The sequence below is a fragment of the Lipotes vexillifer genome, unplaced genomic scaffold (genome assembly GCF_000442215.2).
Source record: "Lipotes vexillifer unplaced genomic scaffold, Lipotes_vexillifer_v1.1 scaffold944, whole genome shotgun sequence".
Classification (NCBI taxonomy): domain Eukaryota; kingdom Metazoa; phylum Chordata; class Mammalia; order Artiodactyla; family Lipotidae; genus Lipotes; species Lipotes vexillifer.
This window is the reverse complement of record NW_006785040.1, coordinates 1,620,848-1,646,530: the sequence shown is the minus strand read 5'-3', so window position 1 is coordinate 1,646,530 and position 25,683 is coordinate 1,620,848. Positions and strand designations below refer to the sequence as shown.

Here is a 25,683-nt window from a genome sequence, read left to right as displayed (position 1 = left end):
CACTCTTTCGATAAGGAATTTGTATATTTGTTTTAGAAGTTGCTGAAAGTTTTTAGGGAGGGAACCCAGTAACTCAGTGTACTCACATCTGATTTATTAGCTATCTTTTTTCTTTGGATTTAAACTAGATATGTTATGTACCTATTGCTGTGTAAGAAACTATCCAAAACTTAGTGGCTTAAGATAACCAACATTTATTATCTCGTGGTTACTGTGGGTCAGGAATTCAGGACCATCTTATCTGAGCATCTCTGGCTCACGTTCTCTCGTGAGGTTATCAGCCAGGCCTGCATCATCTGAAGCCTTGACTGCAGGTGAGGAATCCACTTCCAAGCTCCCTGAGTTCCTTGCTGGATGTTGGTGATCGAACGGGGAAGAACCTCAGCCCCCCACCACCTAGACCTCCTCACGGGGCTGCTCGAGTGTCCTCACACCATGTTGGCCAGCCTCCCCCAGAGCAAGTGATCTGAAAGGGAGCTAGGAGGTGGCCACGCTACCTTTTATAACCCGCTCTCAGAAGCCTAGGACCATCATTTCTGCCACATTCTATCTGTTTGAGTCACTAAGTCCCCCAGCACTCAAGTGTACGAAATTAGGGTCCACCCTCCCTCCTCTGCCCCTCTTCCCTGTGCCTCCCCTCCTCCCATCCCCTTTGCCTTTCCTCCACCCTCCTCTACCCTTTCTGCACCTCAGCTTCCTATCTTAACAAGCAAAGGTAATCTTTTGCCTTCCTGGGGTTACTGGGAAAATAAAGTGAGACACATGGTATGGAAAGACACACGTTGGAAGGAGAGGTCGGAAACACTACACAGCACAGCACCCGATGCCATAGCCGTGGAGAAGTGGGACGGATCCACCCAGCTTCTGCTCCAGCATCTGCTCACAGAGGCAACGTTTAGTCAAGGCTCCAGGACCTCTGAGGGGCTCTCTGAGCATCAATCTGCTCAGGACACAGGGGCTGGTCCACAGGCCTTTCCTTCTCCTGGGGGAGCATCACTGTGCGGCACTTCCGAAACAGCAGCTAGGGTCCTCTGGCCCCGCCCAGATCGCCATGGCAGCTCTGCGAAGCTCTTCACGGTTTCGCTCCTTAGAGGTTATTTCTTCATAATTAGACCAGTATTTAAAGTAATTCCCCAGTCAGATGCCCATCTCCTGCCATCCAGCAGGTCACCCTAGGCCCCATGTGTCTGGTTCAGGAGTCTTGACATCACGGGAAGCAAAAGGTCATTGGGACTTAAGTGCTGTTGTTTATTTCCTCCAAATAACTGATCCACTGTGATTTCCTAGAAATTAATCTTGGGGCCCAGACTAGATGGGGGGTCAGAGGTATTAGCAAATCCTACCCATTTTTCCTTTGAAGATTCACTTCCATCATCAGTTTCAAATATATCCATACTACACGTAGATGTAGATCTGTCTTCCTCAGCGGCATGTCCCTCACCTCTGATCTGTAGAAAGCTGCTTTTAAAATGCTAGTCCCTGAACATTTGCCCACACAGGGTGCCAACTCTCCGAAGTTCCAGAGGTAGAGGAAAGAAAGTGAAGTGTACGGTTCTCACTTCAACCCTGCGGGGTAACCCATCACATTCCACACCCTGGGGCGGTCGTCTATCCAGAAAGCTGGAGAGGATGGAGACCACGTTCTCCCTTCTTTGGGGGTATCCCTCGCATTGTAGTCACTGCATTTATGGGTTGGGGAGTATTCTGCTGGATTCAAGAGTTTAAGAGGGACATCTGAGATTTGGGGGTTACAGGAGTTTGGAAATGCTGTTTTGTTGTTGTTACCTTAGTTTTGAAAGCCATGCTCCCCTTGCAGTGAGTTCTTAGTTTATTGACCACTCCATGAAGCTAAAACCTGCACATCAAATTGTCGAAGGGGGCAAGAGTTTGCCCAATTAAGCCTATCTTGGCTTCAATACTCACCGAGGATACACAGTAGAATCGACGTAGTTCACAGCAGTGCGTGGGCTTACAGTTTCAGGGTCCAGCTGGCCGTCGGGCAGCCTCCAGTGAGTAGTGCCCTCGTTAGTTCTGTGCTACATTCAGTTGAGCTGGAAGTCTCTGCCCCTGATTTAATCACAAGCCAGGTAGTCATGGAGATGACATCTAGCCTCTGGCTGCCCGGTAAACTACAAGCAAATGGTGAAAATAAAACAAACAAGGTATGCAAATTAACTTCCTGAGTAAATAAAAGGCTTTTCCGCCAGGTCTCCTGACTGACTACTTTTGGTCCAGGGCTGTTTATTAGGATTCACAGTGATTTGAAAAATATCATAATCACAACCATTGTCTCAATGCTTGTTTTATTGTTTCTTGTTTTTTTTTTTGTCTGTTTCAGATATATCAACACTCCTATACTGGATATTATGTCCTGAGCAAAATTCCTCATGGGTAAGATTGTTCTTTCGTTTTCTTTTAATGTGAAATCTGCAAAACAAAGCAGCAAAGCAGAGCGCTGACTAGTTGCTTAATTCTTAGGGCAGGAAATGAGGCACTTATTTCTTGACAGCAAAGTGTCCCCAGGGACCTCCGTGATGCCTCCAGGGCCGAGGGGGTCACTTGAGTCCAGTTTCTTGCCCATTTGTGAAGCCCCCCCCCTTCCTAGAACAGCTCCACGGCCTCCTGCTCTGGTTCCCAGGTTTGCAGAGAAAGATTCCCCCTTCCCCCGACCCCACTTTGTAATCAGCTGTGGCCCCTCTAGGGCATGGTGATTCGACCTAGGACTCCCAGGATGGTTCCTGGTTTTTTTTTTGTTTTTTTTGGTTTTTTTTTGTGGTACGCGGACCTCTCACTGTTGTGGACTCTCCCGTTGCGGAGCACGGGCTCCGGACGCGCAGGCTCAGCGGCCATGGCTCACGGGCCCAGCCGCTCCGCGGCATGTGGGATCCTCCCGGACCGGGGCACGAACCCGCGTCCCCTGCATCGGCAGGCGGACTCAACCACTGCGCCACCAGGGAAGCCCCTGGTTCCTGGTTTTATATGCATAATAGAGAGGGCAGCACCCCAAGCTCATCTTGTTTCTCAAAAATGCAACATTTGGGACCCAAAAGTGTGAGTGGGGAGGAAAGACATGAGTGCAAGCGTGATTTTGCTGAGTTTTCAGTTCTGGGTAGACACAGCCGCACACAAGGTGGGGTGCATTATCAGGAGCTCATCTTTGGAGTCCGGAGATGTTAAGACATGACTGAAGTTTGGTGAAGCCACTTGTTGAGTGGGCAAGGGGAAAACCAGTTGCAGAGCAAGGAGAGTGTGGCAGGGATGGCTTTTACTGCTTCCGTTTCTATTCTTTCTTTCTCTCCCCTTGTCTTTTTCCTTCCTCCTCCTTCCTCCCCTCCCCCACCCACCTACAGCCCCTCCACCCTCACCCCTGCCCGTGTCCTTGTTCCCACCTTTTCCTTCTCCTTCATACCCTCCATGGTTTCTCTCACTTTTTGTTTGAAAAGGTGAAGTGCTCAGGAAATGTTCAAAGAAATTGGATTGTGCTACTGGCAATGTTGTGTAAATTCCTGTGACTATTTACCGGGAGGCATCCTAATTTTCCTAAGCAAATTTAAACAAACAGCAGGAGTTGCTAAAAAGTATTGTTCCATAGGTGAGCATTAATCACAGCATCTGTGTTTCACAACTGCTGCTGTCTGTTTTCTACTAAGTTTAGGTAGAATATGAGCATATCCTTGGAAAAACAACATGGGGAAAATAATTTCATTTGATAAATGAAAGATACATGTAGACATGCGGCCAAATGTGATTAATCGTTTCCATTAGACTATTAGAAAAATCAAGCCCCGAGAAACTGAAGATGCCCCCTGTCGTGAAAACAAAGTATCCATAGGAGGGTTGTTTGTTTTTTTTAAAAAAAGCATAGTTCAAATAGAAACTCAAATGTTTTTCACTAAGGATGAATTATTCTATTATTTTTCAAGCAGATATGCATCTTCAAAGGTCACGGCAGTCAGGAGTATAATTATGCCTTGAGATTTATCTACCCCTTCTGGGAACGATAGAATTTATTGTAGATGATGGATATTTCATTTCATCTTATATAAATTTGTAAAACTCAAAACTTGAAAAGCATTTTGTGCTTGACACATGGTGTAAAGATTTTACTGCATCAGTTAGAATTTAAGAGAAATAGGTTCTGAGAACCTGGCACAAGCGTTTGCCAAACCAGCCACAAACCGAAGGACAAGGTGGTGTGTGCTGAAGGCTTGGTTTCAGTGCTCACGATGAGGAGGATGATCCCCCCATAGAGGATGCCAACGAAGAGTGAGCTGCTTTTGGTATTTTAAAAATAATCATAGTAATAATAATTGCCGTCATGTATTGAATGAGTCTTAAGTGCGCCCACCCTAGCACATCAGTCCTGCAAAAAAGCTTTCTTCTCCGCCTTTCACAGTGAGAACTCTGTCATCTCATAGCTGGTGCCCAGGAGAGCTGGAATCCAGCATAGCCTGGCTTGCTCTCAGTCCTATGCCATCAAAACAACTGCCTTGGGTAAAATTACAGCTGTAAATATCAGATTTTTAGTGGTGCCAATTTATTGCTTTTTCCTTTGCCATACACGGGCAGGGCCTCTCACTGTTGTGGCCTCTCCCGTCGCGGAGCACAGGCTCCGGACGCTCAGGCCCAGCAGCCATGGCTCACGGGCCCAGCCGCTCCGCGGCATGTGGGATCTTCCCGGACCGGGGCGCGAACCCGCGTCCCCTGCATCGGCAGGCGGACTCTCAGCCACTGCGCCACCGGGGAAGCCCAAAGCTATTATTTTTAACATAAAGTGTTTCACTAAGTCTTTATATCAGAATGTCAACAAAATAATGCAGTCTTTCATAATAGAGATTATAACCAGCTAAATGTTCTCTGTTAAAGGGTCCATTGTGTGTTTTCATAGCAGTTTTTGGTAGGGCCCAGCCGCTCCGCAGCATGTGGGATCCTCCCGGATCGGGGCACGAACTCGTGTCCCCTGCATCGGCAGGCGGACTCTCAGCCACTGCGCCACCGGGGAAGCCCAAAGCTATTATTTTTAACATAAAGTGTTTCACTAAGTCTTTATATCAGAATGTCAACAAAATAATGCAGTCTTTCATAATAGAGATTATAACCAGCTAAATGTTCTCTGTTAAAGGGTCCATTGTGTGTTTTCATAGCAGTTTTTGGTAGACTTGGCTGTTTCTTGACATTTTCCTGACATGACTCTTTTTTGGATTAGTTTTCCCATTGGCTTGAGTGCTTTTTTTTAGAAAAATTATATTTCTATATAATTATAATTTCTTATATCTTTTAGGATCATTCTGAAAATCATATGGGCTAGAGAAAATCAATCCTTCTATAACAGAAATCAATTTTAAGAAAAATTTGCTATACCCCGTAGTTATGTAGCATTGGCATTTTGGAGTTTGGCAAACAGAGCAATGATAGAACAGGAACTGAGAAGTATTCAGAGGCATTTTTGTTTACATGTCAGGCCATCTTCTGTGGATATTGTTGCCCTAACCTTGCTTATTTACCTGGTACCAAACAAATTGTACAGAATTGTGTTCCTCTGGAACACTCTGGTTGACTTGTGAAGTCACATTCTGCATCTGTGAAAATAATAAACTGAGACATAGATTCCTTCTGCCCAGGGTTACTCTGTAACTTTATAGGCTGGGATGCAGAAGAGCATTCCATTTATTTAGAAAGTAGAAATCCAGGTTGACAACATAGCACAAGGCCCCAGTACCTTGCCTGATATCATGATACAGGAGTTAGGAACTGAAGCCCTGTGTTCCATAGGCCTTAATGTGAACCCCAGTCTGCAGCTGACTCTTGGCTGTGTGACCTTGACAGCTGCTGTGCTTCTACAGACCTTAGTTTCCATATATTTGAAAGGATGTTCATAACAGTGCTCCCCTCAGAGGCACATTATAAGAATTAAGTGGAACGATACATGCAAAGTGCACAGCAGAGGATTCTGCTTCTAGTGAATGCCTGGGAATGTTATTCTTCATATTGTAATATATCCCCAATATATATTTATAGTCTTGTAATTAAATTTTTTTAGACTTTTCTTTTCTAGCCAGCTCAAATCCTTTCTGTTACAAGGAGAGGAATGATATAACCCCTACAATAATAAAATTCCCTTTAATAATTTTCCAAAGCTAAGACTTGTTCTGTGACACTCAGGTGATTTTAATGCCCATGTGATTTTTAAAAATTAATCAATTAATTAATTTATTTATTGGCTGCGTTGGGTCTTTGTTGCTGCATGCAGGCTTTCTGTAGTTGCGGTAAGTGGGGCCTACTCTTTGTTGCAGTGCACGGGCTTCTCATTGCGGTGGCTTCTCTTCTTGCAGATCACGGGCTCTAGGCGTGCAGGCGTCAGTAGTTGTGGTACGCGGGCTCAGTAGTTGTGGTGCATAGGCTTAGTTGCTCCGCGGCATGTGGGATCTTCCTGGACCAGGGCTTGAACCCATGTCCCCTGCATTGGCAGGCGGATTCTTAACCACTGTACCACCAGGGAAGTCCTGCGCATGTGATTTTAATTTCTCTCTTAAAAGAGATGTCTATAGCTTCAACTATCTACAGTTCTCAATGCTCAATAAGTTCTTTTTATCTCATCTCAATCTGACTTACTGCAATTAATTTTTAAGACTTTCTTGTTTTGCCTCCAGTGGAAGCCGAAAAGACAATATAAGTCAACAAACATTAATTGAAATGCTGTATTGAGCAACAAAAGCACAATTGCTATCCTTAAGAAGTTTAAAATCTTGTTGAAGAGGAAAGACACAGACTTACATAACAATATAAAATTAAGTGCCTCAAATGGGTATTTTAGACACTGAACACAAAAGAAGAGGTGTCATAAAGGATCTCAGAAAGGAAGTCTGGCTTGAGCGGAGCCTTATAATTGAGTAAGTTTAGTTTGGTTTGGTTTGGTTTGGTCTAATAGATGGAGACAGAGAGGAGATGTTCCAGGTCAGGTAGATCATGAAACAGGCTTGACCTTTTCCATGAGCCAGCATCTTCCTGGAGTTAGTGGGATGCCAGGCCAGGCCCGAGCAGGGCTGTTCTCATGGGGCTCTGCATGGGGAGAGATAGGGTTGGGTGGGTTTAGGGTGAGCCTGGAGTGTGGAAGACCTAAACCCCACCCCGGTGTGATGGGTCTTTCCAATAAGAACACACTGAACACCGAGCAGAAGAGAGACGTGGTGAAGGTGGCGGGCGTAGATTAGTTTTATGCGTGTGTGTAGAGAGAAGGGAAGGGATGAACAGGAAGAGACCCGGTGGGGAGCAGTGAAGGCTCAGTGTAGAGACCACACGATTGGGATTATGGGCGTCTGGTGTTCACTTGGAAAATGAAGATAGATGCCAAGGGTTTGTACTCCATGTCCCTCTAGTTAAATCTGTGGCAGCCTGTGCCTATGTGAGTTGAGCCTGATGCATGAGAAAATTGAAAGTTGTGAGTTCATGAGGGCAGCGGGGAGAATCCCAGCAGTGTCAGTGTCTCCACATCTCCTTCCCCAGGACGCTGCACTGGACCTTCCACTCAGACACACTTTGCTCTGCAGAGCTGCCGGAAGTTGCATGAATAGGATTGCTTGTATACCTTGAGGAAGTGCCAACGTGAAGCCAAAATGTAGGAGAAAGAGAGTTCTTAGAATGGCACTTCACGTGTCTACCATGGCATCCGGCAGGGAGAGTCCTGCTGTTCTCGTCATTCACAATAATTTCAGGACTGTGGACAGCTCCGAGCTCTCCTGTGGGACTTGGTCTTAGCTGCTTCCCTCTCCTGCTCCCTTCCCCTCCAGGCCTCCTTCTCTCCCTTCCTCCCCTGAAATCCAAACTGTTAGCAAAAGCACTATGAAAATAACATGAACTTTAAAGTCAAATCTATCTGGGAATAAATTCCCAGTCAGCCTTTCTACCTGTGTAATCATGGAAAAGTTTCTTTGCTTCTCTAGGCACTATTACTCGGCGCATATAATGGAAATAAAATGCCTGACTGATAGGGTTCATGTAAAGGTTATGAAATACCGTAGGATAACGAGATGGTGCATTTAAGTGCCTATTTTGGAGTGCAGAATGCACTACGGGCTTTTTTCATGGTGGAACCAAGACCTTCCATTATACAACCAAATCTAATTAATCTCCCTCCCCACAATTTCCCTACCTTTAGACAGAAAATAAATTTCATCCTCAGTGCCAGCTCTGATCAGTTCTAATGGCTTCCTGGAGCTCTGAGTTTAAAGGTGGTCTAGAGCTATGCCTGGGCTCTGTGGGGAAGGATGCCGTGATCGACGCGTCGGGGTGGCGGTGGAGGGGAGTGGAGATGCACGTGATGCCTTTCAGGTGCCGGACCTGCTTGCCTCAAGGACCGCATAGGTGGCGTGTGCCATCACTGCCCCCCGCAGAAGGCGCTCCCGCCTTTGCTCTCCCCGTCCTTCACCCCATCCTCCACACGCGCGCCAGAAACTTCCTGCTCATGGTGTCCAACTCCTTCTGCTCCTTCGAGCCCCAACATTCAGAACCCCTCCCGTAAAAATCCCCCTGCAGCTTCCTGCACCCCTGGAGTAAGACTGCCTCTCATTTCACACTGTAATGTATCCTTGCGTTAGATTGCTAGTTACCTTGTTGTGGGTGTATAATGTTTCTGAACAGAATGTTTAGAAATGTTTTCAATATGCATTTACTGCCCGACACATTTCTCTCCTGAATTCTAAGGTGTCAGGTGTCAGAAAGAGGGGTTTTGCTGGGAGGGGCTTGGCCTGTGCCTGTGGCTCTGGTGGCCGTTGCCCAGGATGAGAACAGGACTGCCCAAGAATAACCACAGGAGAGGCTGCACCCGTGGATCTGAGCTACCGGCCACTAGCCACATGCAGAGGGGTTCTTTTCCACCGAATCATTTGCTGTCCTCAAAAACTTGCCTACCACATCTGAAGATTTTCAAGCAAACAAACCCGTTTGGAAATGAGGTGAAGATATGCATGATGCATCATTTTGTCAGGCGTCTTGTGGAACCTAAACTTGTATGTTCGTATCCTTGAATTGTTCCCAATGCAAGAGGGAGTCCATAGATGTTGGCTGACAGTTGAGGAAGTTAGTTAATTAATTAAATGATATTGTCTAGTATAAGAGGATGCGAGCCTGGGACCCACCCCAAATCAGTTAGACCAGAGTCTCAGAGGGTGGGACCTCGCGAGAGTTTTTTTAAGTTACTCAGGCGTTTCTAGTTTGAATATCTGGGGTCAGCCGGTCCTACCCCACTTCTTCACTTGCTCTCATCACTAAGTGACCCCAGGACTTTATCCGGAGCTGAGAAATAACCCTTCTATTTCTGGGAGAAAATGACAAACATTTCCCCAGAAACACTAATTTCCTTGTCCTCTCGACAGAGAAATGGTGGCAGGTCGCAGGTTAACAGCGTTCTTGGAGATTTATTTAATGATATGCATTAAAGGCTCAATAGCATTGCCGTCTGCACCGCGGAGATGAGATACAGCCTTGTGCTTTTGTCTTCTGAGTTCATGCCCAGGATGGGACAGAGTGGGCTCAGGCTCATTCTGTGTCTGGGCTGGAGTTTGACGTGAGTGCCACCTAGTGGGCTCAGCCTGGAAGCCTCCTATTCCGATTCGTGCATTTGCTCACCAGCTTCTCTTGAAGAAAGAATCACAGGGCCAGTTCTAAGTCACACAAAATTAGAGGCAACTATGTTGAACCCTTTCAACTGGGCCTGAGTCTCAGTCACCTGAGAAGACTCTGTCTGCATCCCTGAGGTCAGCTCTGTTCTTGTTCACAGACCTTTTCCTAAAGAGAAGAGGCTGGTGCATGTGGCCGACTGCCCTGGAGGCCAAGCCTGCCAGATGCTTGCAGCAGCGTGTGCTGTGCATCCACTCCTGCTGCAAAATGATGGGCACACACCCCCGCCACAAGCCAGGACTATACTAGCCACGGATGGAGAATGGAAAGGCCACGTGTATCGCTTGCTGTCTAGTCTATTTTGTTCTATCTTCACATCACCTTCTCTCTGATCCAGGCGGTCCTCCGTACGGGGGCTGGACACAAAGCCCCCTGCCTTATTTACTTCAGTGACATTTGCATAGATTAAACCTCAAGGACAGCCTTGTCCAGAAAAGCAGCACTCAAGGACAGCGGGATGGGTGGTCATCCAGACCCTAGAGAGACAAGGATACGCTGGTCACATCTATATAGCTACAGCCCCATTGCAGCATAACTTACTTATAGTAAAACCCACACTTTTTAAATGAGAAGTTTTCATTATGTTTTGACTAATGGGTGCAATCATAGAAGCACCTCCACAACCAAGATAGGGAACATTTCCATGTCCCCAGAGTATTCCGCCATATGCCCATCCTCCACCCACTGTGGTTGCCCCTGGCGTCCATCCCTGTAGTTTTGCCTTTTCCAGAATGTCTTATATATGGAGTCATATTTACGTAGTCCTGGGTGAGTGGCTGCTTCATTAGCGTGACTGCTTTTGGGGTTCACCCACGTCGCTGCCGGTGCAGGTAGGTCATTCTTTTTATTGCTGAGAAGTGGTCCAGTGAGCGGATAGACTAATTCGTTTATGTGTTCGCCGTGTAACATTTGAGTGGTTTCCAGCTTGGGGCTGTTATGAATGAAACTGCTGTGAATGTTTGCATACAGAATTTCTTATAGGCACGTTTTCATTTTTCTTGGCTAAATAGCTAGAGGTAGAATGGCTGGGTCGTACAGTAAATGTATAATTTGGTAAGAAACTGCCAAATTGCTATCCAAGGTGGCTGTCTAGACCCCGTTTTTTAAACTCCCTACCCCATCAGGCTGGGATTTTTGGTCCCCATCCTCCACCTGGTCCCTGCGCGAGGCTGGCTGATTTGCGTGCTGGGGTTCCTGCCCAGGGAAGAGCCTGTGCCTCTCCTGCCCCGACGTGGGCACTCAGGGGGGCCTTCCAGCCAGGTCCCCACAATCGTTCCCTTTGCAGCGCTCTGTAAATGACAGGTCCTTGGGGAAGTAGGTGGCGAGCAGGGTGGAAACTTCCTGAAGAGGCTGTTCATGGGCGGCCCTGGCACAAACCTCAGGAGCGGTTAAGAGGACTCCGGCCCCAAGCATCACTCACTTCCTGGACAGATTGATTTAGGAGGAGGGGTCTCTTTTTGAGAAACACCTCTCATTGGCGGAAGGACCCGGTCCAAAAGTGTGCATGTTCCAGCAGCTTGGCGCTAAACTGGGTCTGCCAGCTGCTTAAAGTCTGAAGGGGAGCAGAGGCCCCGCGCCCAGCATCCAGGATCTGTGCAGCGGATACCCGCCTCTGACCTTCGGGTTCCTGTCTAGGCTAGCAAAGGGCATGGTAGGCTGCGTCAGACTCTCCTGTCTGCTCTGTTGTGTCTTGACTACAGCAGGGAAGGAGGCAGGCCACAGGTGCCTGGTCCCCCAAAGGACAACCCATCCAGGCTGGGTACTGGACTAATAAGTATTTCTGAAGCTGCTCACAATGGACGAAAGCACATAGACTGTGGCATTTCCTCATTGAGAAGGCCTGATTCCCAGGCCTGAATCGCACAGCATTCGGTGGAGATGACACAGCTGTTTGCTCAGGTGAAGCTTTCGGCTCCCAGGACTCAGCTCGGCCAGCACCGCCTGCCGCCAGTGGGACACTTGGGCAGGTCGATGCACTGCCGGGGCCTAGGCACCTGGATTAAGAAGTCACACAACAGTAAGGCTTCTGCCTGTCTGGACCGGAAACTGACAACCCTCCCCTATAGGCCTGTGTTCTCTCCATCCAGCAAGACCTACGGAGGTTCCCACACTGCAGGGGGAGGGCTGCGGCCCAAGAACCCTGTAGAGCAGGGGTCCCCAACCCCTGGGCCATGGACCGGCGCTAGTCCGTGGCCTGTTAGGAACCGGGTCACACAGCAGGAGGGGAGCAGTGGGTGAGCGAGTGGAGCTTCATCTGTACGCACAGCGGCTCCCCACCGTTCTCTTTACCACCTGAGCTCCACCTCCTGTCAACATTACGGTGAGCTGTATAATTATTTCATTATATATTACGATGTAATAATAACGGAAATAAAGTACACAGTAAATGTAATGTGCTTGAATCGTCCCAGAACCATCCACCCTCCCCCACCCCCCCAGTCAGTAGAAAAATTGTCTTCCATGAAACTGGTCCCTGGTGCCAAAAAGGTTGTGGACTGCCGCTGTAGAGCGTCAGCCTGGTCTGTGAACTCAGACATGTGGACACCAGTTCCCAAGTACGAACAGAAGGTCAAGGCTTTTCCCTCTCTCTGCACATCTTTGATTCACCGCATCATGGCCCTGATGTACATTTCTATCGACATTCCAAGCACTTGGACGGACTTTTGGGGCAGTGCTAACAAACACGGCTTCCTCCCAGGCCCCCTGCACAAACGGCCCAACGTGGAAAGTAAGGAGAGAAAAAAATTCAAATCAGGGCTGATGTGAGCCTGACACTTAAGCATCAGTGGTGTCAGAACTAGAATTCCTGAACCAGGACTGAAGCTAAGGGCAGACGTCCTGCTGAGGAGGCTGAGAAGGCTGCCATCCTTTGTCGGCCCCTGATCTGTCTCCCTTACTTGCAGCCACAGGCAGCCCTCGGGATCTTTCCTTTGCTTCTCTCCCTGCAGTTCCCTACTGCTGACCTTGTGGCATCTGAACACCATCCAGCTCCCGGGCTCCGTCCACTCAGCTCGTAACCATTGCACCCAAACTGCCCTGCCCAGACTCACCCGTCACTCCAGGCAGGAGCCACCCTTTCCACTTTCTGTCTTTGTCACCTTGGTGCCTCAAATGAAGTTCTTTCCTTATCCCTCTATGCGTGTCTTTAAAAACCGTACCGTGTAAGCTCCAGCGTAGGCCCAAATTCCTTTCTGCTCCCTAATCTCTTGATTTCATTTATGAATGAATGAATGAATGAACCTTCGAATGCATATGTAGGCATTTCGTGAGCACTTATCATGCTTCTGATTCAGAGACCTTAACATATGGCAGCTTATTTTGTACTCGTAACAATGATGGGGTGTAGGTCTTAGCACCACTTCAGAGATGAGAAAGCTGAGACTCGAAGTTGGAGTAACCTGCTCAAGGTCACACAGCTAGTTGTTGGCCAGGACTTCAGCGGGGCTCTTGCGGCTCCAAGCATAGCATCCTCTCTGTGACAGCATCACTTTGCTCTGCGTGCCAGTCTGACGAGAGACACTGGGCAAACTGAGCACCACACCCTTCGTTTTATGGAGGTAGCTCTTCCTCCTTGTGTTGAGGGCCCTTTGAAGCACACAGTAGGGCCGGTATTCACTAGCTCTGAGGTCCGGGCATGACCCAGTAACCAGCGTTGTTTGATCAGCGGAGGTGACGTTGATGGGTGCCTCTACTCAGTATGTGTCTGCGTGGCCTCGAGCTGCAATTTACGTTCTGTTTGACATCAGAGAGTAACAGTCAACATCGGTGCTGTTTTGATTTGACAGACAAAGGATATCTGAAGCAAATAAGTGATCCCTATCAAAAGAAAATTATACATCATCACATATTAAGTATAAACATGGTAAGAGGCCGGACGGGAGGACACCCCGAGGGCCCTGTGTGTCCCTGGTGATCCCGGACCACCCGCCGGAGACCACGGCTCCAGGCTAGCCCCCTCCAGTCTGCTGTGCACTGTGCACTGTCCCATGTGTCGGCTACCAAGACAGCGTTACCTCCTAGAGGAGAGGCTCTGGGGTTTGGAAGCAGTGAAGGGGTGCTTTTCCCAAAAAAGAAAGTCATCCCTGAGAGTCTCTGTCCCGTGAGGGAGCGGTGAGTGTGCACCTCGGTGGAGGTGACCTTTTGAACCTGGGCTGAAGGTCACGGAGCTGGGTTCTACTGTGTAACCTCAGGCACTGCCCTTGGTCTCCTTGTTCTGGAGCTAAAGGCAACTGCTCCAGTTGCTCTAAAGGGCTGTCAGCGTCTTATGTGACGTTGGAAAGAACTAAGAATATTGTTTTTGTTTTGCATTAAAATTCCTACTTCCATGTGTTGAGCATACCTGAACTTTCAAATGACCATCCCCTGTTCCCCAACCCCCCCCCCCACTTTCCCAGGAACCCTGAGAAAAAGAGGGAAAACTTGTCTTCTGAAAGTCAAGGAAATCCAATGGCACTGATTGCACTAGTCCCTGTGGGCACAGCCCAGGTATTTATCTGAAATTACGTGGCTGGAGCACGTGGCGATGCTGAGAACTCAATCCAGGGAGGGAACTCGGGCATGCTTATTTTGTAGGGAATAAAAATCTGAAATAGAAGGGTTGGGTTGAACCCTTTTGAAGAAAGAGCAGGTGAACAGAAAGGTCAATACTCAGACAAGAGAAACCCAGAGCGGCCGAAACAGGCAGTGCACCCACCCTTGCAGATGAAAGCTGTACTTGCCCATAGAGAGGCCGGTGTCCCTGTCTGAATGCCAGATCTCATCCCTTCACTCTGTCCAGCTAACCGGGCAGCTCCTGATGACAGTTGAGCTTAATTGCTTCATTCACGTGAGCCTGGTCAATTGGCCCGTTGTATTTCTCATCAAAAATTAATAGACTACCTTTCTCGGTTATATATAGATCCTTATGAGTTTGACTAAAATTTGGCTGTAAAAGTCATCTAATCAAAGTCAATTAAAAATATAAAGAAATATATCCTTCAAAAGAATTGGTTCTTACCATGCAGTGGTAACCGCTAAGCACGGGTCTCACTGTTGTCGATGATGTTGTCGAGGTTGGTCTTTATGTTTGACTTTCACCTTCAGATCCCTGTGTTTCATAGATGCTAAACAACACAACTCCAGTCATGGGAAGTGTTTATTTTCAGAGGTGGGATGCCCTCTGCCACTTTCAACTTCTTGTTGACAACAAGATGCCCATCCTATCAACAACAGGGCATTGAGCCAGGCCACTTGTCCTTTTGGTATCTAGTGCTATTTTTGGCATGATTTTTAGACCCACGGAGAGAAAGGTCTTCTGTGAAAGTGATCATATCTTTTTGAGTTCCTAGGTGTCCTTATTATCTTGACATGGACCAAAAAAACCTGACTTTAGGTATGTCAAATTGTCTACTGCTGATTTGTTACCAAATTAATGCCAAACACTAAGTAGCATTAGAATGGAAGAAATACTTTTTGCCACAAAGCAGAGCATTCAGTCTTGGAGAAAGAATGTTTTCCCAGTCTATGGAGAAAAATCGTGTGTGTGTGTGTGTGTGTGTGTGTGTGTGTGTGCTCGTGTGTGTGTGTGTGTGTAGGAGGAGAGAGGGAGAATGCTTCTAAAAAGAAAAATTCCTAATTTGTCTACTGCTTTCTTTTTCCCCCAATTAAAGTCAATCTGAAAATCATTTATTTATTTTTTATTTTTTTAACATCTTTATTGGAGTATAATTGCTTTACAATGGTGTGTTGGTTTCTGCTGTATAACAAAATGAAGCAGCTATACGTATACATATATCCCCATATCCCCTCCCTCTTGCATCTCCCTCCCACCCTCCCTATCCCACCCCTCTAGGTGGTCACAAGGCACCGAGCTGATGTCCCTGTGCTATGTGGCTATTTTACATTTGGTAGCGTATACATGTCCATGCCGCTCTCTCACTTCGTCCCAGCTTACCCTTTCCCCTCCCTGTGTCTACAGAGTGAAGTAAGTCAGAAAGAAACAAACAAATACTGTATGCTAACACATATATATGAAAATCACTTTAAATCATACATTTGTCATGAGAAGCCAGACCTGAAAAAAGACTCCTTTGAAAATAGAGGCCATTGCTACCAATGTAGTCGTCTCTAAAAGCTGCGTGATACGTGAAATATTTTCATAAAGAAATAGCAAAAAAATTTCTTTTCCATCCAACTTCAAGGATTCTTCACTAGATGCAATCAGCCAGAGATGCAGGAATATATCTGCAGAAGGCTTTATCAGCAGGACCTGCTCTGGAAACCTGTGAGTTCTGCCAGCTTCCTACAGGTCTGCAAAAGTGGCCCATGGACTATACAGGGGAGATGGTTAGGAAGCTTGATGTAAAGACTCATCCAGATCATTCTCAAGCTGCTTCTCTTTTTTCTACCAACAGGTTGAACTCTTTAAAGGGCTATGTTTTCAAAAAGTTATTTCTCGACCCCAGAAATTTTATACAATCATAACCAAAAAAAAAAAAAAAATCGGCTAGCACTGATACAGCAGTTTCTAGGTCAGATATTGTTCTTAGTGCTTTCCATATACCCCTCATCGAATGCTTACAGTATACCTATGATGTAAAGGCTCTTACTGGCCCTTTTACATATTAAAAACCCAGGCGTAGAGGGTACAATGGCACAGCGAGTCAGTGGCAGAGCCAGCATCACCCCCCGGGCGCCCGGTTGCAGGTTGCAGGGATGAGTCTGCTAAGGGTGGGCGCGCTGCCTGTTTCTGCCGCTCTGGGCTTCTCTTGTCTGCATATCGACCCTTCTGTTCACCCCCATCCGTCTTCAAAAGAATGAATGAGGAGCTCCAGGTCAAGAGGGCAGAGCAACTTTCTCTACTTTCAGGAGTTCTTAAGCCCCCCCGATGAAACAGAAAATAAAATTTAACGCATAATGCACAAGGAGCAAAGAGAAGAAATATAAACAACAAAATTGTGAAAGTTGGAAAGCAAAGGGAGAGTGGGAAATGATGCAGCCCAAACATAAGACAGCTGAGTCCCACACCAAGAACTGACCTGGTTTCTCCTAACCCCTCCCCACCTGCCCCCAGAGTGGTCCTCAGCACACAAGGCACAGGCAGTGCTCAGTTTAGACCGCATGGTGCTTCTCCTGGTTGGCTGTGGTCTCCACTTTGGTGGTTTAACCCTCTAGAATATCACCTCCGATGAGAAGGCTTCGGCATGGGCCCCTCCAGCTGCTTTTGGAAGGCTGTGGAAGAAAAACAAGGACCATTTGAAAATTAAGAAGCCATCAGAACCCCAGTGTTCCCTTGCCTACTCCCCTGAAGACCGGAGGTTTATTTCTTGGCCAGGATAGAGCGGAGGCCCTCTGACAGAGGAACACTGGGACAGTTTAAGGTCTGAAACAGGGACGAAGAGTTGCTCACACTGGGTGGAGAGACTTCCTTCTCTTCCCTTGTCCCAGACACAAGGCAGCTATGCTTCACCCACCGGGGTGGGGACTGAGGGATCCTTTCCAGAAGAAACTGACCAAGCCAGGTCCAGGGGGTGCCGACCAGAGGAACCAAATGCCCCAGGCAAACCTTCCCTTCTCCTCAGGGCTTCCCAGCAGCTCCTCAGCCCCAGGTTCCTAAATGTGGGCCCACGAGAAAGAACGTGATTGGACTGAAGAAACCTTCTCGCCTGAAAGATAGAAATCAAACCAACAAACAGAAGCAGGTATTTTGGAGAAAATAGGGATCATAAGAGGAGAAGCAAGTGTTAGGACAAAACCTCTTCTTAATATCCTCAGATAATATGTTACTCTCATGAGACAAAACAGAACAATACATCCTATTTTTAATTTCAGAGAACAAAAAGCTCTTAGAAATGAAAAGTATGATAGAAATGGAACTCAGTAGAAAAGTTTAAAGACAAAGGTGAGGACATTTTCCAGAAATTCAACAGAGACAGGCAAAGAGATGTGAAAACTGGAAAAGAAGGATGAGACACAGGAAATAGAGGAAAGACACGAAGATTTAGGGGCCCCGCTGAGAAATGTAGAAGCACATTTGGGAGTTATAGCTAAATGTAATTTTTAATGTTACAAATGAACTTATTTACAAAAGGGAAATGGATTCACAGACGTAGAAAACAAACGTACGGTTACCAAAGGGGAAAGGTAAAAAACAGGGGAAGGATAAATTAGGAGTTTGGGAGTAACATATAGTAGTGTGTACTACTATTTATAAAATAGATAAGCGACAAAGACCTACTGTACAGCACAGGGAACTGTACTCAATATCTTGTAATAACCTATAATGGAAAAGACTCTAAAAGAATATATGTATATGTGTACATATATCTGAATCACTTCGCTGGACACCTGAAACCAACACAACATTGTAAATCAACTGTATTTCAATAAAAAATTGAAAATAAATAAATAAATATAATTTTAAGCCCCTGTATCCACTGCCTGTGGGAATCTCCTCTGCTTTCTTCCAGTTCACTCCCCATCTACACAGCATCACGTCTCGCCACATCCTTTCATGGGTTAAACTCATCCTGGAGCCCTGTTGGCTACTAACCACGGAGCACAGCTCCGGAGCCAGGGCCATGAGTAGGAAAAATCCAGGCCACACTGCCCAGTCCTAACTGTGTCAGGTGCCGCCCAGGTGGGCCTGACTGTGGGCAGGCTGCTGGATTCCCTTCTCAGAGGACTGGCTCTTCTCTCCGCAAACTCAGCAACAGGAGTCACCCTCAGCACACCTCTGGGCTCGGCCTTCACGGTTTACACATGGGCAGCCCGAGGGCACCGGTGAGTGACGCCCCGAAGCCCCAGGGGGCTGGACGAGTGTCTGAGAGTTGGAACCTCCTCCCAGGGCCTCCTCCCGCAAAACACACCTTGGAATAAGAAGATTGTTTCAGGCCTGGTTCTCAAAAGAAGCCCCAGATTAAATAAAATGTCTGTGTTAAGGCTTTGAACTTGAAAGGGATGACAGACCAGATGGAGGGGCGAGTCTGTGATCAGCGGAGGAGGAGGTGGCGTCCTGGAACCAGCAGTGGAATCTTACAGAACAGAAGGACGTTTCTCTGCAGGCTTCAGGCACGTGGGCTGCTACTTCCGCCGAGCGTGGGGACACTGAGGAGAGGCGCAAAGGAACTGGGACTCGTTGTCTGCACCTGGGCCCTGCTTTGCTGATTAGCGGTAGAATCTGAATCGTTCCTGCTCCAAAGATAACTTTTCCTCTGTGTGTTCGGTACCATTCTGCTTTCTAATTTGTCGCTTTTTGTTCCCTACCTGACCTGTTGGAGATTTAATGTTGTCTGACTTCTCTGGGTTGTGCTTTATTATTATTATTATCAACATACACAGTTCAATTGGTTTAAAATAATTCCGCAACGGGCCTCATCGGTGTCTTCAGATAACAGACCCAGCTCTCCGTCAGGAGCAACGTTCATTGGGGCCATGCATACAGAGCCCGGGAGTCCTGCCCCTACATGCATGTAGGACACGTGTGTGGTCAGGTCCTCAGGACTACACAGAGGTGCCGTGGCCACCCAGCCTTCCCAGGTGTTCATTCCAAGAGCCAGGGCCAGCCCACGCCGTCAGTGTGTGATACACTGCCGTCAGTGAGATGCAGGGGTATTTACTTGGGCCAGTTCTCAAGCTCTGGTTTATTCTGAAAACATCTGAAGAGCTAATAAGAATGCATATTTCTAGGATCTCTCCAGAATGAGGTATATTAGGTATGATTTGGTCAGATTTGGTGGGGGCGGGGGCAGAAAACCCCAAATCACAAAGGCTTTTACAAAGAAGAGCTGGTTCTCTCGCACGTGAAAGTGCAGAGACGGGTGCCCGGCTGGTGCCCAGGGGCCCCGGCCGCCATGTTGCCGCCCCAGCCTAGTGGCTTCCACATCGCGTCTCTTGGTGGCTGCTCCTGGCCTAGCGATCACGTAGGACTCTCAGCCAGCAGGAAAGGATCAAGAGGAGAGCACGCCTTGGTGCCCGTGGCCAGGGCCAGCTGTTGAGGGCCCAGGAGGGATTTTTTGAGGACAGGAAGAGGGGAAAGGGTGACGACCCGCTCTGCACAGCACACAGGGGTGGAGACCAGGAACCTGCCTCGTTAAGCAGCTTCCTCAGTAATCACGATGCAGGGGTCTCTGGACCCGCTGCAGAAGCACTAACCAGCTCACCTGTACTCACAGCCACACGCCAGCCTTTAGCCTGCTGAGCAGAATGCCAACAGTGCCTTACATAAAAAAACGAAATTATCCTCAGCGCCACCCAGGAAGTAAGTTTCATCGTCCTCATTACAGATTATTCCAGTGACTTCTCCCAAATATTTGACAACTCAGATACCAGCGTCTAACACATAGGTAGATAAGGTAGCAAAGAGTAAAAGGAGGCGTTCAGAGAAAGAAGGGGGCGAGAAGGAGGTGTCATTCCAGGGCGGCTGGGGGACGCCTCCAGCGACCGGCTCCTGCCGTTCCACGCCCTGTCCTGCGCAGGGCACTGTGGCTCATCTGTGTGGGGAGAAATACTTGGCCTCTGGGGAGTTCTCACCTTTCCTAACTGTCTCTGCCCGTTTAGAAGGGTCGGCTGGGCCAGTGGGGAGGGAGGCTTTCCTTTCGTAGATGCAAGTTCAAGGTCTGCACCTTTCAAATGACACCATGAAGATCACTTTGTCCCAACCATCTTAACTGCCCCCCATGCAATACGTTGTTCTTATTTTCCGTGTCCTCACGTTGGAAGTTGCAGTTACTATGACTGAATATCAAACTACCCCAAAACTTGGGGGTTTAAATCTGACATTTACTGGGCTCACAAGTCTGCCGTTTGCACAGGGCTGGGGAGACCAGCGCACCTCTGCTTTGCGCTGCCGTGTCAGCTGGGGCGGCTCCTCCGGAGGCTCGCTCCCTCCCGTGCCTGGTGGCGATGGCTGTCAGCTGAGACCTCGGCTGGGTCTGTCACCTAAAACACCTCGATGTGGTCTCTCCATGCGGCCTGGGCCCCCTTGCAACGTGGTGGCTGGTTCCACAGGCGAATTTCCCAAGAAGGAGAACCTGGGGCGTGCAGTACTGCCCTGTGACAGCCCCAGGAGTCTCATTTCTGCTGCATTCGACTCTGATGCAGTCAAAAGCACTGCCCAGTTTCAAGGATATAAAACTCCATCTTTGGATGGAAAGCGCCAAGGTTTTGAAAAAGCATTTGGGACCAGAAACACTGTTGTGGCCATGTTGGGAAAACCCCATTTGCCACACACGCTGAAGAGATTCGCTGGGTTTTCTTTCTATGGTTTACATGGTTGTACTCAAAATATATACATATATATAATATGCCTTTTTTAACTGCACCTGCACACTTTGTCCTAAAATTCAGATCTGGACTTTCTTGGACAGAGTGTTATGTAACAGAGCCCTGCTCTCATTGTAGGAAAGGTAGGCTTCCTTATCTCAGCTTTCTGTAAGCTTAGATGTAAGAAATATTTAAAGTTCCTTAATAAGTAAGACTCGTAGCCTCCCATCCAGATATGTACGGTCTACACTTAAATAGTATGACTTTTTACTGCCTAAACCATTCATGGCAAATCTCCCAACTGTCTACCATTTCTACTGAATATCCGATCTCTTCTTGGAAGAGATGCTTGAATGGAAAAATATAAATTGTTCATGAAAGCCTTTAAGAAATAGTAGAAATAAATGTCTTAAGTATAGGAATAGGAAAATGTGACTTTCTCCCCATATCTGTGATAATACTTGCTAGTGATAGCAAGAGTGTTTGGGACCCTGTGGATTCATGAGAGTTCACAGTGAAACGGTAACTTCCAGAGTCCCCAAGTTTTAACACTCCAGTCTGCTCATTCTGTCTTTTTATTCTGTTGAAATGTTGGCAGTTTTTCAGCCTAGCTACTGTTTCGGCAATTGCTAGATGCCAGAAACTTGAAGGGACCTTATCATTAATGAACCCCATCTTATTGCAAGACTTCATAGAACCGTCCATGCTCTTTAGGGAAATTTCGCACACAATGTGCGTTTCCTCCTCAAACACTGTGAGCTGATAAAGGGGTATGGACCGCCCTGCTTCCTCCTGAACAGAATGGGGATAAGCGACTCTCAGGAGTCACTGACTCAGTGGTGAGCAGCTCCCTCCAGACCCTCGTCTCCATCACACGCTGCCTTGCTGTGCTATGTGCGACCGATTTTCATCCATCAACTACAAGGGTTGGTCTTCGGTACCAACTTTGCTTCTAAACCACGGAAGAAAGCTTTCAAATAGCTGAGGAGTTCTAAGGTTTTGATTACTTGTCTTTTACACCATCTATGTTCGCTGAAACCACATCTTGGATAAAAGGGTTCCGAGCAATTTGTTCTCTGGGCCAATGATAGCAGATTCTCCCAAAGTTGGAGCTGATGCCCATGAGTTGGCGGAGAAGGTGAAAAGGCAGCAGGAAAGGACAGAGAGGAAATGCAGACCCTCTGAGTGGGAAGAAAGGCAGAGAGCACTGTTGTGAATTGGCTACGCTCACGTAGATCCACTTCCTTAAAGAACTTCTCCTGTTCCTCTCAAAATTCCTGTTTTCCCCAGTCTACGAGGCTGGGATCTCATTTCACTCCTGACACAGACTGAGAAGCGATCACCAACTCCCTTGAAGCCTGTGTTTCCAGGCAGCCCTTCTTCAGTTCTTTTGTTCTGTCCTGGGACTTTACTAAAAAGCAGGAACAAAAAAGCCCTTAAAATGATCAAACACTTTTTTAAAAAAGTTTTATTGAAGTGTAGTTGTGTTAATTTCTGCTGTACAGCACAGCGACTCAGTTATACACATATACTTTTCTGTTACGGTTTATTACATGATATTGAATATAGTTCCCTGTGCTATATGGTAGGACCTTGCTGTTTATCCATTCTATATGTAATAGCTTACATCTGCTAATCCCAAACTGCCAATCCATCCCTCCCCGACTCCCACCCTCTTTGGCGACCACAAGTCTATTCTCTATGTCTGTGAGTCTGTTTCTGTTCCGTAGATAAGTTCATTTGTGTCGTATATTAGATTCCACATGTAAGTGATATCATATAGTATTTGTCTTTCCCTTTCTTACTTCACTTAGCATGATAATCTCTAGGTCCATCCATGTTGCTGCAAATGGCATTATTTCCTTCTTTTTATGGTTAATATTCCATTGTAGACATACACCACATCTTTTTTATCCATTCATCTTGTCAATGGACATTTAAGTTGTTTCCATGTCTTGACTGTTGTAAATAGTGCTGCATGTGTCTTTTCAACTTAGAGTTTTTGTCTTTTCTGGGTATATGCACAGGAGTGGGATTGCTGGATCATATGCAGCTCTTATTTTTAGTTTTTTGAGGAACCTCCATACTGTTTTCCATAGTCGTTGCACCAGTTTACATTCCCGCCAACAATATAGGAGGGCTCCCTTTTCTCCACACCCTTTGAAACATTTATTATTCATAGACTTTTTAATGACGGCCATTCTGACTGGTGTGAGGTGGTACCTCACTGTAGTTTTGATTTGCATTTCTCTGATTATTAGCAACGTTGAGCATCTTTTCATGTGCCTGTTGGCCATCTGTATGTCTTCTTCGGAGAAATGTCTATTTAGGTCTTCTGCCCATTTTTCAATTGGGTTTTTTGTCGTTGTTGTTATTGAGTTGTATGCGCTGTTCATATGTTTTGCACATTAAGCCCTTGTCGGTCGCATCATTTGCAAATATTTTCTACCAGTCCGTAGTTTGTCTTTTCGTTTTGTTAACGGTTTCCTCTGCTGTGCAAAAGCTGTAAGTCTGATCAGGTCCCATTTGTTTATCTTTGCTTTCCTTTCTGTTGCTTTGGGAGACTGACCTAAGAAAACATTGATAAGATTTATGTCAGAGAATGTTTTGCCTGTGTTTTCTTCTAGGAGTTTTATGCTGTCGTGTATTATGTTTAAATCTTTAAGCCATTTTGAGTTTATTTTTGTGTAGGTGTGAGGGTGTGTTCTAACTTCACTGATTTACATGCAGCTGTCCAGCTTTCCCAGCACCACTTGCTGAAGAGACTGTCTTTTCTCCATTGTATATTCCTGCCTCCTTTGTTGTAGATTAATTGTCCAGAGGTGTGTGGGTTTATTTCTGGGCTCTCTATTCTGTTCCATTGATCCACATGTCTGTTTCTATGCCAATACCACACTGTCAAAAACTTTTTATGCTGCATGGTGTAAGGTGGAACCTCTAAGAAGGTAAACAAATAGGTGGAAGAAAGCCGAGTGTGACACTGATCATTACAGAGGAGTTAACTCAGATGCCCAGGCTGGCACAGCTCACTGTGAACCCAAAGGGTATCTACACTGGCACCACACCTGCAGAAGATTACCTGAACCCAAAGGTGCCTGAGAGTGCCGAGAGCTTTAGACCACACAGACCATCTTACTTTGGCAAAACCTTGAACAAATGAATTATGCCCACCTCTCCCATCTCCCACCTCTTCCACCATCAGCAGCCGTAACATCATAGCAGTCACACCTCTGCCCTGATTTCCAGGACCCAGGTGCTAGATCTGCTCACTGAAACCTCACAGTAACCCCATGGGAAACGACCCCATCTCACAGAGAAGACAACAGAAGCTCAGAAAGGTTAAAGGCCACACAGCTTATAAGCGGAGATACTGGAATTCCAGCCCATGTCTGAATCCGAAGGCCACATTCTCTCCTACTCAAAACAGCACAGAGTTAGGGCATTGCTTCCAAAGAGCCCCTTTTGTAATTTCACCTGAGAGCATGTGACCTGTGTCATCACACTGACTGCATGTCTACTCTGAGAGAGCAGTGCCTGGAGGAAAGGGACCAAGAAGAGGCACGTGGTGATGTCGGAAAAAAGAAGATGGAAAGTTCTGGGTTGTGCAAGCCGTGTAGAGTGAGCAGCCTTATGCGGCACCGTGGGGTGGGGATGGGGGATGGGACCTTCTCTGAGCAGCAGAGGGTGATGCCAAAAACTCACCCTTTGTGCACCGGTGCCAAATCGAATCTCGGAGACAGAGTCGTGGGTGAAGTGGAAAGAACAGCTTTATTGCTTTGCCAGGCAGAGGAGGGCCACAGTGGGCTCGTGCCTCTCAAAACAGCTTTATTGCTTTGCCAGGCAGAGGGGGCCCCAGCGGGCTCGTGCCTCTCAAAACCGTGTGCCCCAGCCTGGGAGGATTTGGTGAGGAGTCTTATAGCATTGGGTTAAAGGCAGGGTTGCTGATAAGGACTGGGGTGTGTGCAGGGCCCGCGCTCCTTTAATCTGGCCTCAGGGTGTCTCCTGATGAGCTCCTCTGGTTCTCAAGTTCGTCAAACTGTGACGCTTCATCAAGTGGTTAACATCTTCCATTTGTTGGGGGTTTCAGTTCTGTAGAACAGCTCAAAGATATTGTTCTGTGCATCCCTTGAGGGGGAACCGGGACCTGCCCCAAGGCTGCACTACTGTTTCGTGGCTGCTCCTCCCTTGTCTCTGCACCCCCTCCCTTCCCTGATTAGCAACTGTTTGAATCTGCCCTTTGGAATTCAGGGAAGGTCATGGAGGCTGGAATCTGTTCCCCACAAACAAGAAACAGGGGACACAAAAAGGCTTTCGTGCCCAGGAGCCCCATAGGATCCTGCTTGGTTTCAAGGAGAGGGCTTTCTGGAGGGATTGGAGGCCAAGCTGAGAGGCACCCAGAACCTAGCTGGTTAATTTTGAGCAGGGCTGGCTCCTTTAGTTTGGTTAACCAAACACGCACTGGTCCCTGGGTGTGGTGGGGCAAAGGACAGCAGGTGGGCTCCTTAGTCCTGCAGGCTTCTCTCCACTTCCATCCAGTGCATCAGCCTGTGGGCTCAGGCTTGCTGCTGCTGTTGCCATTTTTGAGAGCATCCACCCTTTCCAGGGAGGAGGCATGGGAATTCCAATTCAGGGAATGCATCTGGAGGAAACATTAGAGCATGAAGCCTCGGCACTAGGTCGTTAGCTGAACAGAAATAACCTTGAACCTAGATTCTGCACATGAGGCTTGATGCCCTGGAGCAGCCACAGTGAGGACTCCCCCTCCCC

At 47.3% G+C, this 25,683-nt stretch overlaps 1 protein-coding gene across 2 annotated transcripts in view; it reads left to right on the top strand.

Moving 5' to 3' along the window:
• DPP6 (dipeptidyl peptidase like 6) overlaps window positions 1-25,683 on the top strand; it is an 800,631-nt gene that overhangs the window by 554,148 nt on the left and 220,800 nt on the right. For both annotated transcript variants that reach the window (XM_007457181.1, XM_007457180.1), the window contains exon 6: window positions 2,339-2,391. In XM_007457181.1, coding sequence (XP_007457243.1) covers window positions 2,339-2,391 — 53 coding nt within the window. The remainder of the gene's footprint in view (window positions 1-2,338; window positions 2,392-25,683) is intronic.